The sequence below is a fragment of the Cavia porcellus genome, unplaced genomic scaffold (genome assembly GCF_034190915.1).
Source record: "Cavia porcellus strain 051 isolate PalLab524CR breed Dunkin Hartley unplaced genomic scaffold, mCavPor4.1 scaffold_12, whole genome shotgun sequence".
NCBI lineage: Eukaryota > Metazoa > Chordata > Mammalia > Rodentia > Caviidae > Cavia > Cavia porcellus.
Window position 1 is genome coordinate 57,110,559 of NW_026947495.1, and position 18,402 is coordinate 57,128,960.

General features: G+C 41.3%; 1 protein-coding gene across 4 annotated transcripts in view; it reads left to right on the forward strand.

Moving 5' to 3' along the window:
* Nostrin (nitric oxide synthase trafficking) overlaps window positions 1-18,402 on the forward strand; it is a 97,950-nt gene that overhangs the window by 44,879 nt on the left and 34,669 nt on the right. For 3 of the 4 annotated variants that reach the window (XM_063259218.1, XM_005007665.4, XM_063259219.1), the window contains 4 exons: window positions 949-1,034; window positions 13,211-13,294; window positions 15,570-15,632; window positions 15,831-15,912. In XM_063259218.1, coding sequence (XP_063115288.1) covers window positions 949-1,034; window positions 13,211-13,294; window positions 15,570-15,632; window positions 15,831-15,912 — 315 coding nt within the window. Of the gene's footprint in view, window positions 1-948; window positions 1,035-2,616; window positions 2,710-13,210; window positions 13,295-15,569; window positions 15,633-15,830; window positions 15,913-18,402 lie in introns of those variants that run through there. The other variant, XM_063259220.1, reaches the window with a different exon arrangement.

Sequence of the window (18,402 nt, forward strand, 5' to 3'; positions counted from 1 at the left end):
AAGACTTAGTTGCTAGTAAGGAAATCTCTTTAGTTAGTCTGCTTTTCAGTGATACACTCTGAACAATTAACTGCATGCTTTTGCCTGTCACAAGCTCTAACCACCTCCATTAATTTGGGGAGGGGAGGATGCAGTGTAATTGACCCAATACTCCAAAATGCACTGCGGTACTGTTGATATCACAAAGACTATTTACACACTTCTAAAGGTTTGGTCAAACCAAAATGTTCATAATAATATTCTTATTACAAGAGTTAAATGAGACCCAGAGAAACTAGGACAAAATTTCAATAAATTATTCACTTACTTCTTTGTATCTTAGCCAAAAAGTGCTCAGTTTATTTTAAAATTTATTTTCTTGTTTGTTAATTGTGGTACTGGGAATATAATGCAGGGTCTCTCCACTGAAATATCTCTCCAACCCTCTATGTAGTTTTAATTTTGAGACAGGGTCTTACAATCACTCTATTGTCTTGACTGGTTCAAACTTATCTCCAAGAGTACAGGAATTATGGGCTGGTACCACTTTGCCCAGCTAAGTGCTCGCTTTAACAGGTCATGGTGCTTTATAAATACAGGAATATCACTGCAGAGTTAGTGTGGGGGTTGAGGACATGAAATGGTTTTGTGGTGTCCTTTAGAATGTACTTTGGCCTTCCTGGGAATGATAAATATAATAGGAAACTAGACTCCAGTGCACTCTGCTGTGAGTTGTTTGCATTTGGCCTAGAAAAAAAATGGATCAACTTTGTTTTAGTAAAGTTCTCCAGGAGTTTTCATACCCTTGAAGACTGAATCTTCAAGGACTCATCCAAAATTCGTGTATCCCTCTAGCTGTGCAGTCACGGCACTGGCAGTCGTCGTCACAGTAGCACTTTGAATTTATGGGGTCTCTGTTTCTGGAAGCACTCGTAATCTTCCTGTTCATCTTCTTCTTTTCCCCTCCAGTACAACAAGGCCTACAAGAGCCTTAAGGAACTTTCTCAAAATGGAGAGAATTTCTGCAAGCAAATCACATCTGTTCTTCAGCAAAGGTACAAAAGGCATGTTTGCAAAAAAATAGTTCTCTCTCTGCAGGTGTAGCCAGCGATACAGCGTGACTAGCGTGATTACAAGCACACCTGCTTTTCAGAACAGCGTTATGTTTTGCAATGTGAGAGACTGGTTTGATGAATGAGCTTCTGTTGCACATTTATCAGGTGACTACCATAAAAGTTAAGAAATAACAGTGAAGAATTCTGCTTAGGAAGGTTCAGTCAAATCTCTTTTGTGTCTTCAGGCTGAGTTTAGCACATCTCCTGGGGCTCCCTGTCATGCCTGATGTATACACTCATTATTGAACTTTTCACATTATTGGTTTACATTTTTGCTTCCCCTGCCTGCAAGGGCAGAGGCTGTCTTCATTATTACTGTAATGATTAAGCTCTTGGAGCCTAGTCTTTTGATTTCTTTGGTAAATGTCTGATGAATGGATGGCTGGATGAACAATGAAAAAAATCACCATTTTCAGCACCATCTTCTCCTAATGCTTGCTGTGATCACATCCGTTGGGCTGAAATGAGTACATTTAACTCCATCAAGAACGTAACAGCAACAACAACAGCAAAATCTAAATTGGAGAACCCACGGAGTGAGCTGGCTCATAAGGGCTCTTTTAAGCCTTTTCCTTACCTCTAGACAGCTCTATTATAAACTCTAAAGATCTCTTTTAAATAAATTGCTGTTTAAAGTGACTATTCCAAATTTGAAATATTACATCATATAAGAAAAAATGATGCCATGAATCAATGGCATTCTGCATTAAGAGGTTCGGAAAAAAGGTTCTATCAGGATCAGTGAAAGAGGTCCAAGGAAGGAAACAGGCCTTTAGAAAGAAAAACACAGGTCTGGGAAATGGAGCCAAAAAGAAAAAAATGTTAAATATGAAGTAATTTTCATCCTAAAAATTAATTCCAGCCACTTTGGCTCCCTAAAAAAGTGGAGAATCCATTTGAAAAAAAAATTTGTAAGAAAATATTTTTAAATCAGTTTCAAAGGAAACTATTTAAAATAGGACCAGTTAACTATTATATACATTTCAAACTATTACCTACATTAGACAGCTGTGTAGTTAACCTGAGGAATGTTTGTCCATAGTCAAGGGGGTGGTATTGAGGTAGAACTATTTTCTAATAGACATAAATGCTCCATTAATCTCTGAGTATGTAGCATATCATGTATTTTTGGCTGTATTCTTGTACATCAGAAGGCAAAATCAGAGGCCCCTTTGTTTCCCAGAATCAGGTCTCCCTTCTGCAGGTGAGGAAGATCCTGTACCTAGATGAACCAATGTGATCAGGGTTCCAGTCATCTGGTCTTCATTATTTGGTGTCCAAGAGCTCAAAATTAGTGCCTAGTAGAGAGCTGCGAAGACAGAAGGCAGGGGATAGGCAATGTCTGTGTTAAACAGACTCAACAGTGGACAGGAAGGATGGGGGAGTCACTGGTTGAAAATTACCTTTTTGTTTTTGCCTGTGCAGACGACTCCACGTGTCCACCCTGCCGAGACACATCTTCTTCCTTCCTACAGTCAGAGCCTTTGCTTCTTACTGTTTCTTTTCTGCCCTCACTTTCTAGGGTCACCATCTGCCCTGGACTTGTCTACGTGTGAAACTGTCCACTGACACGTTGTAGAGGAGCAAACACGCCCAGTGAGGGAGAAACTCTTGGGTAGCTGAACACATCTCCTGTCATGATTTTACTTCCTTACAGAGCAGAATTTAGAATTTGAAAACCTAGCGAGCAACTGGCTAGTGAAATTACAAGCACGTATCTAGATAAAACCTGCATAGTATAGATGCAAAGGATAAAACTAATGGTTTTATCTACACCAAAAAATGTCACTAGATAGTAGGCTACTTATGTGATAGGTAGTTTCCTAAACATTTTTGGAAAGTAAGTTTGGTAGTAATACATCATTTTCCCTCTGCCAAGATGCCACTCTTAAGGTATGCGAGATTGATGCCTAGTAGATGTGCACATGCAATATCCCCTTACACTTGAGCTGTTAGGGGTCCTCTCCTCGCTCAGCTGTTCAACTGTGTAGTTAACCTGAGGAATGTTTGTCCACAGTCAAGGGGGTGGTACTGAGGTAGAATTATTTTCTAATAGACATAAATGCTCCATTAATCTCTGAGTATATAGCATATCATGTATTTTCGGCTGTATTCTTGTACACCAGAAGGCAAAATCAGAGGCCCCTTTGTTTCCCAGAATCAGGTCATTTCTTTCCCACAGGAATGATGTGATTTTGAGGTCACTGACTCAGTATAGTAACTCAATCAACACGAATGACTTGTAACACTGTAGCGCATCCGATAGTCACCTCTACTCCTTTTCTGAGAATTCAGAAATTAATTTCCTAGTCATCTATAAAAGGCTGGTTCTTTCCAGCTCTCCAGAAATGAGCTCAGAGCTTATTTCTCTCTTAAATATATGGGTTTATTATATAAAAATCAATGACTCCCTTTTACTTGTATTAGTTAAATATGTGGAAACCAGTATACCTTAAAAGGAACTTATCTTTTTACTCAGATTATATAAATCATGGGAAACTCCACAAGACAAGTAAAATGGTGCTCTTAGAATATACACAGGAGACTTTTCCTTTGTGGATTGTGACATGAAAAATCTTGAAGGTGAATCCAGTGGCAGCCCAGTGGAAGACAGAAGGAAAAGTCGTATGGGGTTTTTTGAATATGCATCTTGTACGTGTTTACAGAATGAATGAATGGATATGTAAAAGTTTATTGAAGGGGTTTTGTGTTATCACTGTATCTGCACTATTAGATCATGGAGGTTTATCTGGCAGTATTAGACCTTGGAGGTTTATCCGTTCAGATACCTTGCCTAGTAGGCTGTTACTCAGCAGTTCTGCATTAGCACTGAGATGCAAGTCCAGATTCTGTTTTCTTTCCCAGATGAACTGTCTCTTGCATTCATTCTCACTGGAGTTGAGAGAATGGTACAGTTGTTACTGAAACAGCATTTTGCCTGGATATTCCATAATCCAGCATCACATTTAGCTTCTTTTATCCAATTAGTCACTTCGGTTTCTCCTCCTCCTCTTCCTCCTCCTCCTCCTCCTCCTCCTCCGCTTCTCCTTCTTCTTCTTCCTCTTTTGCAAATGCAGACTTGATCAGGAGACACACAGCAGTTCCTACAATTCCTCATGCTAAAGACCACAGGTTCACGGGCACACAATTACAGATCAGATTTAAGGAGACAGAGGCACATTCCCAGAAACCATTTATAAGTGTTTGGCTCTCTGCTCCCTCATAGCTAATACCTAAATGGACTTTTGATGGGAAAATCAATTGTTCTTTTGAAAGGAAGCTTAAGACCTGGGTTTTAAATGGTAAGAGCCACTCTTGTGGATATTTTTAAAAATAATGAGGTATAGATAATCATTTTTGTAGCCATGATCTATTGTAGACCTTGTCAATAAAGGAGAAGAAATCAAAATAAAATCCTTTTGTGTGTGGTTGAACCCAGGACCTCATATATGCTAGGCAAGCATTTTACTGCTGAGCTAGGTCCCTAGCTTTTTAAAATTTTTATTTTGAGACAAGATATTGCTAAGTTGGCAAAGCTGGTCTCAAATTTATGATCCCCCTGCTTCAGCCTCCTAAATAAGTGGAATTACAGAGATGTTCCGTCATACCCAAAAGCAGACAAGCAGGAAGGCCTGCTGTGATCCCAGTTCTTGATCTCAAAAAAGTGCCTCCAGTGCTCTATGTGGAGTTTGGACTTGGCCGCTGCCCTTCCTGCCCTATAATTACTCTCTGTTTACTTGTCTTTCTCCAGCTCCTTGAAGGTCTTTGTGTCCCGCGTGACTGGTAAGGGCCTGGCAGAGAGCAGGCATTTCAGTGAATGTATTAATGTCTGGGTTTCTCTGTGCCTGTAGGCATTTATAACCTTTAAGAAGTTCAAGTTAGGTGATACCTGAGGAACAGTAAATGGATAAGTCCAAGTTGCTTACTGACAAAGTCCTGTGTACACAGCATATTATTTTGAATAAACACAAGGAAAAATAAAATCACAGAAGAGACCATTTATCCAGTACAACTTAGAGGGCAGGCACTGTGTTGATGTATCTTACACTTGGTTGCTTTAATTTTCACCACCCAATGTGGCAGGCATATAATCTTTCTCCGTCCCTGATTTACAAATAGGAATACGGGAGAGATTATACTGTGATTCTTTCCCAGTCTAACCCAGGCACAGAGCAAAGCCCTCCTCCTAGTGGCCAGCAGATCCTGGTCCAGTCCCCTTCACAGACTCATTGGGACCTCTGTGCCCGTCAAGGAACATCAGTGGACATCAAGCCTGGTGGCTTTAAAGGCTGTGGCTCTCGAGTGAGAAACCCTCCTGAGTGACTACTTCAGGGTTGGGGTGAGCAGGAAGATGAGTGGCAGCTTGAATTTCCTTTCTTCCTCTCCTGGTTACTCAGAGCAACTTTGCCTATGTGTGCAGAACATGGCTGGGTTCAGTGTAGAATTCTGTCTTCCATCTAAAAAGCTTTGAACACTCCCTGCCCGACTTCCCAGGCTGCCAGCTGCAGGGCTGTTTCTCTATCCTGTGTCTCTGGGACCACAAGCAGCAGGGGATGAGCAGAAAAACTCATGTGTTCCCAAGGGCCAGTGTGAGCCTTGACTGGATGACAGCTCTCAGATTGGATGTCCAAGAAGGATACCATCTCATCATAAAGTAAAACTTTACTCAATGAAAGTAAAGGGAGACATATATATACTGCTTCATTAGACCACAGCACTTCTCATTGAAAGTAAAACTTTCTTATACACTGTTTGCAGGAACCAGAATTAAAGCACTCAAAATGATAAGATGGACCAGCCAGAGAACCCACCACTTGAATCACAGAGCTTGATTCAAATTGCCAATAATCTATCTGTGTTTTATTTATGTACTATTTTGATATTAGGGATTGATCCCTTAGCCTTACACATACTAGGGAAGCACTCTATCACTGAGCTACACCCTCAGTCAGATTTGTTAATTTTTAGTTGACAAATTATATTGAGTGATTTGATACATATACACATTATGGAATGAACAATCAGGGTGATTAGCATATTTGTTTCATTGTGCACTTATTATATCTCTCTGGGAGGAGGGTATTTGAAAGCCTCCCTTTTATCTAATTTGGAATACACAAAGCATTATTGTTAACTGGGGTCACCCTGCTGTGCAGTAGTACACTGGCACTCCTGTCTACTTGTAACTGGACCCCTGGCCAACCTCTCCCCAACCTCCTTGCACTGCACCCTCCAACACTCTCTAGTAAACTTTTAAGTACAAACAATTTATACTTAAAAGTACAAATTTGTAAGATGAGTTCGTGACTATCTTTGAAAAGGCAAACTGATAAAACTTGAATGGAAGATACCAAACAGCCAGGCCCAAACTGGAAGCTGTTCTTAATGCATTGCAAGAGATGGAGGACAGGGCTGATAACATAATTGAAGAATTTGAGATTACTGAAATTCCTCCTTAATTCATAAAGAAAGGAAGGCTCTATGCCCTGCTTTTGTCAACCATGAGAGACGCTTAGCTCAATTTTAATTAGTCCTTTTAGATGCAAAGGGAAACTATCGTGTTTGTTAAAACTACTTTTTAATCAACTTACTTTTGTTAGCATGCAGTCTTCTAAAATTGATTCCATATTCACTGATATTATTCTTGCAATTTATCTTGTGCTGTATCTAAAATAGTAAATCTGAACTCATGTATTTTCTGTTCCTTCCTTCTTTCAATAGTGCAATCTATTTTAAAATCTTAGTCAAATATTGGTTCCTGAGTTATTGGTTGGTCTTCATTACTCCTAATGAAAATATATTGACCCGCCTTGCATGCTGAGAGGAAATTAGAATATAAGTGAATTAAAAATCTGCCTGTCATTTCCTTGGTTCTGAATGTTACAAATTGACTGGAATATTGTGAGCTGGAATCACCTACCAGAAAGTGTGGATTTCCCATAGGTCAAGACCGTTGCTTGGAGAAGCCATATTCACTCATGGTACAAATAGTAGCTATAGAATGGAAGGGGTGGAGTGGAAATGGGAAAACACTACACAATTAAGCACAGTGTAATTCCAAGCTTGTTCCTGATTGTTTTAATGAGGGAAAGAAAATTCCATGTCTGGATTTGAGATTAGCTCTGCCCCTCTGGATTCCTTTTTGCATGTGGTACCTTTTAGCTGGAAACCATGATACAGTAGCTCCCCAGAAAGGGACTAGGAAGAAAGCAGTCTCGTTGTGGATGTGCATTGCTGCCTCTACCTTGGGGAAAAACGAAAGTCATTTATTTTTATTCAGTAATCATCCTGAAGGGAGATGTATATATGCTGTTTCATTAGACCACAAGACAGAAAAGCATTAAGGCAGTATTTGTTTCTACTGATAAGCATTCCAACTTAGAAAAATGACAGCTTTCTCTCTACACTTCCACTTGGAATGTGGCTTTCTACAAAGATGATTTCCTCTAGGTTGGAATGTAACCAGGAGTATCGGATAAGATGAAAACCACTGAGGGAGGGTCAGAAGCCTGGAACACTATATCCCACATCCATCCTGCTCACAGCATTTTATTTCAGTTCCTTCAGTCTTGCAGTGGGTTCCCCCAAATGATCTTGAGAGCTTCAAGGGCAAGAGTAGATGGCTGCGGCCTGCTCTGCTTGGTTGATTCAATGACAGATGCACGCCCACGTTTATATCAACACAATGTGTAATGGCTCAATCTTGGAAACAGATTCAAGTGTGGATTCTAAAACCCTTTGGTGGCACTGAGAAATTGCAGGTGGAGAGACAAAGGGCGAAACTGTGCTGTTCAGAAGAGCTGGGTCCAACTCAATCCAGTGTCAAAGGTCTAGGTTGATGATATTTGATGGGTTTCCTCCCTTTCCCATTTTACACACCCTGACTCCTCACTCCACAATGCACCCGAGTGGATGATTTGGGAAAAGCCCTGGGAGCTTCTGGTGCCTGCACCGAGGCATTTGTGGGCTGGGCCCCTGGCTGAGCTGCCAGGAGCTACAGTGATTCAGAGCACTACTGTTAAAAGAGAAAGTGAGAGGCGGTGTCAGGTTTTTTTTCTTTTTTCCTTTAAAGAGGGTAAAACAAACCATACCAAAACAGAACAAAGCAGATCAGAAGACAACATTGTAAGTGACACAGATTTCAAAGTAAGACAACAGGAGATCAACAGTGGCTACCATAATGTCTCTTGTTTTCTTCTAAATAATTGTCTATATCTTCACATACAATGAATTCATACAAAACAAAATAATATAAAACTGTTCAAAACAGAATAATGAGGGCATTACAGGCCTTCAAAACCAGACAATAGGAAAAACCACAGCGGATACCGTAATGTCTCTTGTTCTCTTCAAAGTAGCTGTCCCTACCTTCAGGTATGTTGAAATTAAATAATACAAACAGACTAAAGCCACTCTGGTGGGGCACGGGGCACCGAACCGGTGACCTCCTGCTCGCCATGCTGGTGTGCAGACCACTGAGCCAGAAGCCCACCTAAAACAACTCTGAACAAAGAATAAAATCATTACTGGATTTCACAGCATGACAATAGGAAATCAGCAATGGATACCATAATGTCTCTTTTTCTTCAAAGTAGCTGTTCATATTATCATGCATAATACAATTGATTCTTGTATAGTTTAGGAGAAGTTCTAGGCATGTATAAGTCTGTACATAGACATTTATCCTTTCTGCATTAGAGGGAAAAACAAAGCAAAAGAAAACAAATTACTAGAAAAACAAGAAACAAAAAAGACATAAATAACAATAGCAATCAGCCCCAAACAAATGATGATATAGGCCTTCAAAACAAGGTGATTGGAAGGTAACTAAGATTGTTATTTTACATAGTGATCTTCAAAAGCGTTCCTCAGATCACCAGACACAAACATGCAAAATTGATCCAACCCTGTGAATGTTAACTACTTTATTCCAAGAACTAATAGAATTTGTAGCACAATCATCTTAGCTGTCTTAAGTGTGTTTATAAACATTTATATATTTTTCTTTTTCCTTTCTTTTTTCCCTCCTTTTCTCTGAGATATTTTCCCCTCTTTGAGCAGATTCTTACCCTTTCACAGTATTTATTGAAGATTTTGTATCTTATGTGCTCTTACCATTTCTTATACTAGACAGACAATATGGTATTTACACATGTGAGTTTGATTTATTTCACTTATGAGTATGGTCTCAAGTTGCATCCAATTACATATAAAAATCTCAATGTGACCATTATTTATATTTGAGTAGTACTCCACTGTATAAAAGTACCACATCTTTTTTATCCATTCCTCAGTTGATGGGAATTTATGTTGTTTCCAAGATCTGGCTATTATGAATTGTACTGCTATAAACTGGGTGTGCATATATCATTGTGATATAAAGTCCATGTCGGGTTGACTTCCCCTGCAATTCACCATCTGCAACCTCATCTCCACAACTACACAACTACCATGGCAGGAGAGCTGAGTGGCTAAGAGGCAGGCATTCCAGCCACACTACCAGGGTTCAAACCCGAGCACTGTCACCTCCTCAGGTGTGTCCTCAGGTGAGTGACTGCCTAAACTCTCCGTGCCTTGATTCTTCCTCTCCGTACAATGGGTGGAAGACGCTGTGCCTACCTCACAGGGTCTCTCATGGATTAAGTGAGAAAAATAACATCTAAAACTCTCAGAACGATCCCTGCCACCTCATCAGTGCCCAAAGCTGTTGGTGTTGTTATGCTGTGTGTGGACAGAACACGAGCCACCAGCAGCCTCATACAACAAAGAGACACATCACACTATTGGGGGGGCACTGTTCAAATGTGTTCCTCACGTGCGGGGAGACAAGATGTCTGAGACACGCACAGGTGACGAGAAGTCTCCCAGAGTGGGAGGCGCGGGCAGCATTTGGCCTCTGTTACTGCTTTCCTTCCTGCTCAGGAGAAAGCCAGTGGTAATGCTGAACTTCAGGAACAGAAGTAGGCGGACTCAGAAAGGCTCCAGATCTCAAGGGAATAAAGGACTCTCTCCCTCTCCTGCCACCAAAACCCCCCAGGGAATCCAGTTATGCCAGCAATATAAAGGAACACAACACTTCTCTCTGGGGCTTGTGTGCTTTGACTTCTCCGTAGACATTTGGGGCAGCCCAATGTTGTGAAAGTAACACTGGACCCGGCAGCATCTCTGCTCCCTTTCAAAGCTACTGCGATTGTTCCTGAGGAAGAGGGAAGAGGACACTGCAGGTTCTTTCCCTATTCTGCCCGCCTGTGTATTTTTGGATCATTTGAGCATTTATGAACCCTTTGGGGACATAATAATACTATGTGAAGAACTAATATTTGCTAAGAACGTGTTTTGTGGTCAGTATTATGAACTGAGTACTGTAAATATTCTGTTTTTAATGCTTAGAGTGTTGCATTCAAGAAAAAATAGAGACTTGGGAAGTCCTACCAAGCCCTCTGGCTGCTGTGGGCTAGGAAAAGTTTCGTGTGTCCAGTTGTTGCAAATGCCAGAAAGCAATATGTTCTGACATGCAGTTGTAGCATCTCAAACTAGTAGAAATGCATTGAAATAACTTTTCAGTTTAATTTTCAAGTGGTGAGGCAAGAAGGAGCTTGTAAACTGGGCACGGTGGTGCGTGTGTATAATTCCAGCTGCTCAGGGGCCGAGGGAGCGAGATTCCGTGTTTAAGCCCAGCCTGGGGAATTTAGCAAGACTGTTTCAAAATGAAGCTTAAAAAGAGCGAGGGATGTAGGTTAGTGATAGAGTGCTTACCTAGTATCCATGAGCTCCAGCACTGAAAGGCTAGCAAAGAGTTGAGAGAGAACAGTAAGAATTCCAACCCAGACCTGATGTGAAATTCATTCACTCACTATTCATTCAGTCATTCATGTCATTTCTGGTGAGTATTTGTTATGTACCAAGCACTATCCTTGCTCTATGAATTCAGCAATGAACAAAACATTCTATGGGTGTTCATAGAGGTTCACTAAAAAAAAAAAAAAGAAGCAAACAAAAAAAATATGTGATATAGGGTAGTGTGATAAGTGCCAGGCCACAAGCAAAGGGAATAGTGATAGAATCTTGTTTTACAAATCGTGGTCTCTGAAGAGATGACATTTAAACCAGATGTGCTGGAGAACGTAGAAAGGAGAATACCATGTGGTTACATAGCAGACAGTGCTCAGCAGTGACCGCAGCAAGTGCAAAAGCCCTGAGGTAAAATGGCAGTTGGTCATTGAGCAGGAATAGAATGAGCGAAGCAGTGAGGAAGGAAAGAAGGAAAAGAAATCAGGAAGGGGGCAGGGATCCTGTGATATAGTCTTGCAGGGCAACACCAATGGTTCCAGTCACTGAGCTTCTACTAGCTGTGGGCTATTGCCACATTTTAATCTTCATAGAACTCCAGAGGTAGGTCCAGGGCTCCTTTTTAACATTGCTTGAAGCCACCTCACTGAGTAGAGATCTCAAAGAGCTAGGGCACCTGAGTTCATCAACAGCTTGCTATTGACCAGCATCTCTCTCAAGTGGTGCATATTCGTACACAAAAAAATCTATTTTTAAGAACAAGGAGATATTTTTAAAATAGCCCTTAACCTTGCCTTATTCTTGGGTTAAAAAAATGGGTATTTTCAGCACCTACGCCTTAACATGCATCCAGTGATCTACTTTCTTTTTCAAATGTGATAAAAATAACTGAAAGCACGGCTGTACTAACAGGGAAAAATGAAAAGCAATAGATCAATATCCTGTGACCATTTTTAAAAGAGAAGACTGTCTTTATTTAGTCTATAACACTGAATTCTATTTCTGTGAAAACATGAAGGTGTTAGATTAGCTACTGAAGAATCCAGGGATTATTTCCCAGATGAAATGAAATCAGAAATAATTTTAAAGATTTAATAAACAGAACTACAGTAGTGAAAAGTAAGCAGCCTCTTATGGCCCATATAAGAAGGAAAATATACATTGAACTTAATTTCCTACGTTTTCATTATCTGCATCCAAAAGTGAGATAGAATATGTTTTCTCTGGAGCGACAGAGGGACCTAAAAATAGGACACAGTAACATCATTTTAAGAAGAGAGTGACTCAGTCTATCCAAAACAGCCAAGGAGGGCATGCTCAGACTTCCTGCTGGATCTCATCCTGCATAGAAAGGAGTGCAAGTTCATTTTAAAACCTGACGCTGGCCACCTCGTCTGCTTCCCATTAGAAAGCTCCTGCTGGACTGGCTGGACTGTAGCTCAGTGCTAATGCACTTACCCAGAGTGTAGGAGGCCCGGGTTCAGTCCCAGCACCATGAAAACAAACAAATAACACAAACAAAGCAAGCAAACAAAAATCAAAGAAAGCCACTGCTTAGTTTATTTAACCCTAAATTATCATTTAATTGTCAGTTATTATAATTGAGAGTGAGTCTGATCAGTGCCAATTCTGTTCCCTATTAGTTGTACTAGTCTTCAAGGGCTGCCACCATGGCAAAATATTCCATCCTGAGTGGTCTGAACAACAAAAATGTACAGTCTCACAGTTTTGAAATTAGAAATCTGAGGTCCAGGTGTCCACCTGCTTGGCTCCTTCTGGGAGAACCTGATTCGTGGGGCTCTCCCACGAATTTGTGGGAGTACTCTCTCCAGTACTTTGCTGTTATCTTCTACACTCTGGCTTGTAGATACACCAACCCGATCTCCGCCTTCATCTTCCCATGGCGTCTCCCCTGTGCAGGTCTGTCTCTGTGCCCCCTTTTACAAGGACATCAGTGTTGGCTCCAGTGTCACCCTGGTGACCTATCATAAAATGATCGTCACCTGCAAAGATCCTTTTTCAAATAAGGCCCCATTCACAGAGACTGAAGGTCAGGGCATCTTTTCAACCTGTCACATTAGTGTGAAAGAAGGTTTCATAAACTATTCTCCTTTATAGAATCTTAGTCTCAAAGGTTTGCCTAAGGACAAGTAGCTCCTTATAGTAAATTCTCTCTCTCTCTCTCTCTCTCTCTCTCTCTCTCTCTCTCTCTTTCTCTCTCTCTCTCCCCCCCCTCTCCCTGTGTGTGTGCACACGCACCTGCGTTTGCTGATTTTTGACCAGCACATCCTATACATCCTATTTAACAATCAGTCTTTTGCTAACAGGGCAAACCTGGAAATCAGCTATGCTAAAGGACTTCAGAAACTGGCCACCAAGTTGAACAAAGTGTTGCAGACCACCAGGAAAAAGTAAGTGTCATGGCAGAGGTAAGGTGAAATTGTTCTCAAAATTAGTAAAAACTCACACGTGGGCCTTCCCATCCTCCTCTTAGAAATGCGGCAAATATGTGGGACCAAGCAGAGCTTCCAGGCACTTACTGTGTGCCCGGTGCCTTGCGTATCATGCTTTGCAGATTCTTTGCTTTCAGTCCTCACAAGGACTCTTGAGAGGTGTGATCATTATCCTTCTTTACAGAAAGGGACTGAGGTTTGAAGAATAAAAAGCACTCCCAATCATGTAAGCAATGAGTTACAGAGCTGGGTTCATCCTGGGCCCTTCTCACCCCTAAGCCCTCTTTCATAATTGGCTTCATGATGACATTTAATTTGGAAAGTGATCGTGTTAAGTCAGAAGGTCTTAGAGCCAGGAAGTCTGAATTCTGTGTTATCTCTCTATTCTGTGACATTTGACAAGTAATTTGGCCTCTCTGCTTGATTTCATCCTCTATTAGATGGAATAATGAAATGTGCTCCATTGTGTGTGTGAGAGAGAGAGAGAGAAAATGAATGAATGAATGAATGAATGAATGAATGAATGAATGAACGAGGGGTACATATTAAATGAGGCAACGTGTGCAAATTACTTAGCAAATTGGGTACAAAAAACATTGGTTCATATTCTCAGTATTTAGCAGCAATAAGAATGGAGTAGATTCCTTCCTTGCAGGAGAAAAGACACGTAGGTTTCTAAAAGCATCTGTCGGTGATAATTTACGAGAGAGGTTCTGGACCAGTGCATGCTGATGCGGCCCCAAAGCAGCAGTGCTCTGAACGAGGCCTGTGATGATGTTGGGGGAGGGGGAGTTCTGGAGCCCAGATCTCAACTCCTGCTTAGATCTCATCTGTAACAGCCAATGCTGGCTTTAAAACTTCTTTGACTTTTAGCTCTGTTTTTATTTTTAGGCCAGCATTTTGGTGGACTACAAAGCAGGCAGTGCAGCACATGGTTGAGTTTAGACTTCCCAGGTTTAAACTCTAGGTTTACCACTTACTGGATGTGTGACATGGGACAAATGATCTTTCCTTTCAATGTCTCTTTAAAATGGGAGAGAAGCCTGTCTCCTGAGATCACAGGCAGGATTAAGAGAGAGAAAAATAAGCGTCCTTGGTGGTCTAGCCTTGAATGTCCCTCCTGACTTTTATTTGATTCCTGATTTCCTCTTACAGCATCAGAGGCACCGGGGGAGTGGTGTGCATCTCTCTGCTTCATGACCCCAGCACCCAGCACAGCTCTACTGAAGGGCTTCCAGGTCTGGGCCGTTCTGTTAGGCAGTGTTAACCAGTGTTTAATAAAGAACACTCACTCAGTGCTTTTCCATACCAAAATCTTTGTTAGAGACTGGCACAGATATCCCAATGCATTTTTAGTTTAAAAGATCAGTTAAGTGAAGTTGAAGAAGTTGAGTGATTCTTCAAGGTCACCCAGGAAAAACAGGAGGCCCCAGGCCCTTCGGAGGCCTGTGTGCTGCATTTCCAGCCCTGCCACCAAACTGCGCTGAGAAGCGCATGGACGATGCTCTTCCCGTAATGTGCTGACTACCCTTTTTATAGGGCAAGTTTATTCACATCTGACAATAAGCACCCGTGTAAAACATGTGGCTTGGTCAGTATTTGACAACCCGTAGCCCAGGTAACCACCACCAAAGTCCAAACATTTTCATCATGCCTGAAGATTCCTTGTCCTGTTTCCATTTCTTCCCTGATGTGGGAGATGATATCGCCCCTCCTGATCCTCTCTCTTTCCCTCCAGGTCAGTGGGGTACCCTCTGTGATCACGGGGTACCTGGCACAGCACTAGATGTTCTCAGGTGCTGTCCTAAAAACCAGGAGAGAGCAGGATGAGTCCCAACTCCAAGGGCAGCAAGCAGCATGCAACCTGGGATTTGAGTCCTGCGTCATTTAACTTCTTCAGGACTCAGTGTATTCATCTCTGAATTAAGGAATTGGAAAAGTCTGTGTTGAGGGCCTTCTCACCCACTATCCTAGCACACACCTGTTTGTATTTCCTATAAATGTGAAATGGGAAATGAAAATCTAAATAGAGATGACTGGGGAAGAAAGGCAGCACATATAATGGCTAGGGTGCAAATAGATACATTGGCACGACGTCATCTCATGAAGAAATTGAAATTCAGTTAGAGAACTGAGTACAACGGCTGCGTGAATGCACCAAACATGAGACTTAGTTTCTCAGTGTTGGCTGCAAAATGACACCACCTTTGTCTCCCACTATTCTTGCCTCTAGCTGTCTCAGCAGCGCCTGGACATGGGCCTCGGAGGGCATGAAATCCACCGCGGAGCTGCATCAGTGAGTGTCCCCAGCTCTCGCTCTGACCCAGCTCCAACCCCACAGGAAGTCAGAAATATCCAAAGTGGGTGGGGAACAAATACACTCTTCCAACTTTCGCTGAATAGATAAGCTGTAACATACCATTTCATCTCCCCAGAAAGTAATTTGGATATAAAATCCTAAGACAATGACTGTATGTCTGTGTTCTATTTCCAGAAAACTTGGCAAAACAATTGAGTTGGAAGCAATAAAACCAACTCATCAAGTCCTGAATATGCAGGAGAAAAAGAGAAAATCAGTGAGTCAAAGCTTTTCTTTCCTTCCCTCTTAACAGCAAGATTTCTGTCTGCAGCCCTTGGAGGAAAAGATGATTTAAAAATGATGTTAGGTCTCAGGAATTTATCATTCAAATAAACAAAACACACATCCATGATTTATGTACAAGGATGTTTATTAGATCATTGTTTACAATAGTGAAAGATTGGCAACTACGTCATCATTTGAAAATAAGGGTGATAGCTGGGCATAGCAGAGCATGCCTGTCAACCAACACTGTGGGAAGCTGAAGCAGGAGGATCACAGCCCAAGCTGAGTAACTTAGGGACTTAGCAAGATCCTATATTAAGATTTTTTTTAAAAAAAATCACAAAAGGACTGAGGTGATAGCTCAGTGTGAAGTCCCCAGGTTCAATTTCTAGTACTACAAAACAGACAAACAAAAACAAGGTCAAGCCATAGAATATTATGCAACCATTAAAAGTCTTATTAGAAAACACCTGGAGATAGAGCTCAGTGGTACAGCCCTGGGGTCGCGATGGCCAAACCTGACTCAGTACCATGAAAACAAAAAATCTTTTCATAGAAGAGTTTTATCACATACGGATTTTTTCCACAATACAGTTAAATAAGTAGGATAAAAAATATTATAAGCAACATAATCTCAATTTTTAAGAAATAAATATATGTATATATGTAGAGAAAAAAACCTGCAAGATCTTTCCCAAAATGTTAATAAGAGTTATTGTGAGGTAATAAAAATGAGGTTATTTTTATTTTTGTACTTTTTAATAATTTAATAATCAATTTTAATTATTCCATTTGTGAATAGAAAAATGACGGTTGCTTTGTCAAAGATGTTTTTCTAGGCTTATCAGTTTGGGCTTACATAGCTATGTAAATGACTCCCGGTCCTTTAGGAAGCATCCTTAGCCTCCTGCAAGCCTCTCCTTTCCGAAAAGGTTCTCTTGAGCTCCTTTCCCTCTTTCTTCGTGCCTCACACAGTTGCTAGGCTCAGACGGTATTCTGGCTGTCACTGGGAGCTGCTTGGCTCTGGGTCAGGATCACTGTCCATGCTGCGCCAGCCCCAGGAGGTGGTCCTCCAGACAGGCCGGGGGAGTTTCAGATGACGCAGGTCCTGAGGACCAGTTTAGGTCAGGAGGACAGGGAGATTTGAGAAAGCTCTGATGGATGAGAAATGATAGAGGCATTCAAAAATTCAAGTTCATTCCACTGAGTCGTGAAGTAGAGGTGGTATCAGATGGAGGGTCTGCCTAAGCCTGGGATGACAGGTAGAAACAGAAATTGCTAGAAAGCAATATAATTATCTGCCATTGCTGGTTAGCTTAATAAAACCAGACACTAATCTCTATTTCATTAGCTACAAAATATTTTTCATACCATGTAATAATATGACAATTACTACCGTAAAGTAGGTACAATGAGATGGCAATTTATCAGAGTGCCTTAGACAGTTGATGTCAGGGCCCCCCTAAACTGCTGTTCCAGTTTATAAGCTTTTAGCACTGCCCTTGACACATTGTAATGCACCTCACCTCCCTGCACCAATCTCACAGTAGATAAAAGACTGACTTTTATTTTTAAAAGTGAACTTGCTCTAGATTCCGTGCACATATGTTGGGTTAAAAATGGCATAGTGTATACAACTATTCTCATTGCACTGGTTACAATAAACTACATGCTGTACATATAACCAATGGGGGAAACAAAATTATCTTGTTTGCTAAATCCCAGGAAAGCTGAATAATGGCCGATCTACTGAATCTGTGCAACAAGGAAAAAGGTTCTCCTCTAACTCATGTCTAGATGGTTCCTAGATCCACATTTATCATTAGTGTCCCTTTAAAAGAGAGTTAGTTATGATTAAGAATGCTATCTCTCTGAAAAGTAAAACAACAGTCACATTGTGAGCAAAGGGATATGTGGTAAAATGAGCACTTCAAAGCCTGCTTACCGGTTCTCCTGGTGTGGATGTTTTCTGCCCCATGAATTGATGCTGATGTGGATGCTATGGAACCAGCAGTGACCCGGCCTATACAAGTGTCCTCCACAAGGCTGTATCCATGGGTGTGCATTTCACAGTCTGCAGATGAGAAAGCGTTGTTTTGGCAAATGCTGTCAAGAGACACTTGACACAGAGATAAGATAGCTTGGCTACTTTCCTCATTGAACGCCTAATGTAGGACTTTCCAACTGCAGTGGTTAGTGAGAGTGATTATACCAGAACTGAAAAACCAATGCACGCCTATTGTAGTCAGTTTAGGTGACTATAATAAAATAGCAGTTGGGTAACTTAGAAATAACACAAATTGATTTCTCACTGTTATGTTGGCTGAGAAGTCCAAGATCCAGACACCAGCAGATGCAGTGTCTGGTGAGGGCTCTCTTCCCACCATCTTCCTGTCAGTCTTCCCATGGGAGAGGGGCAAGGGGGATCACAAGGCCTCTTTTGTGAGGCACGAATGGGCATGAGGGCTCCAGGCCCATGATC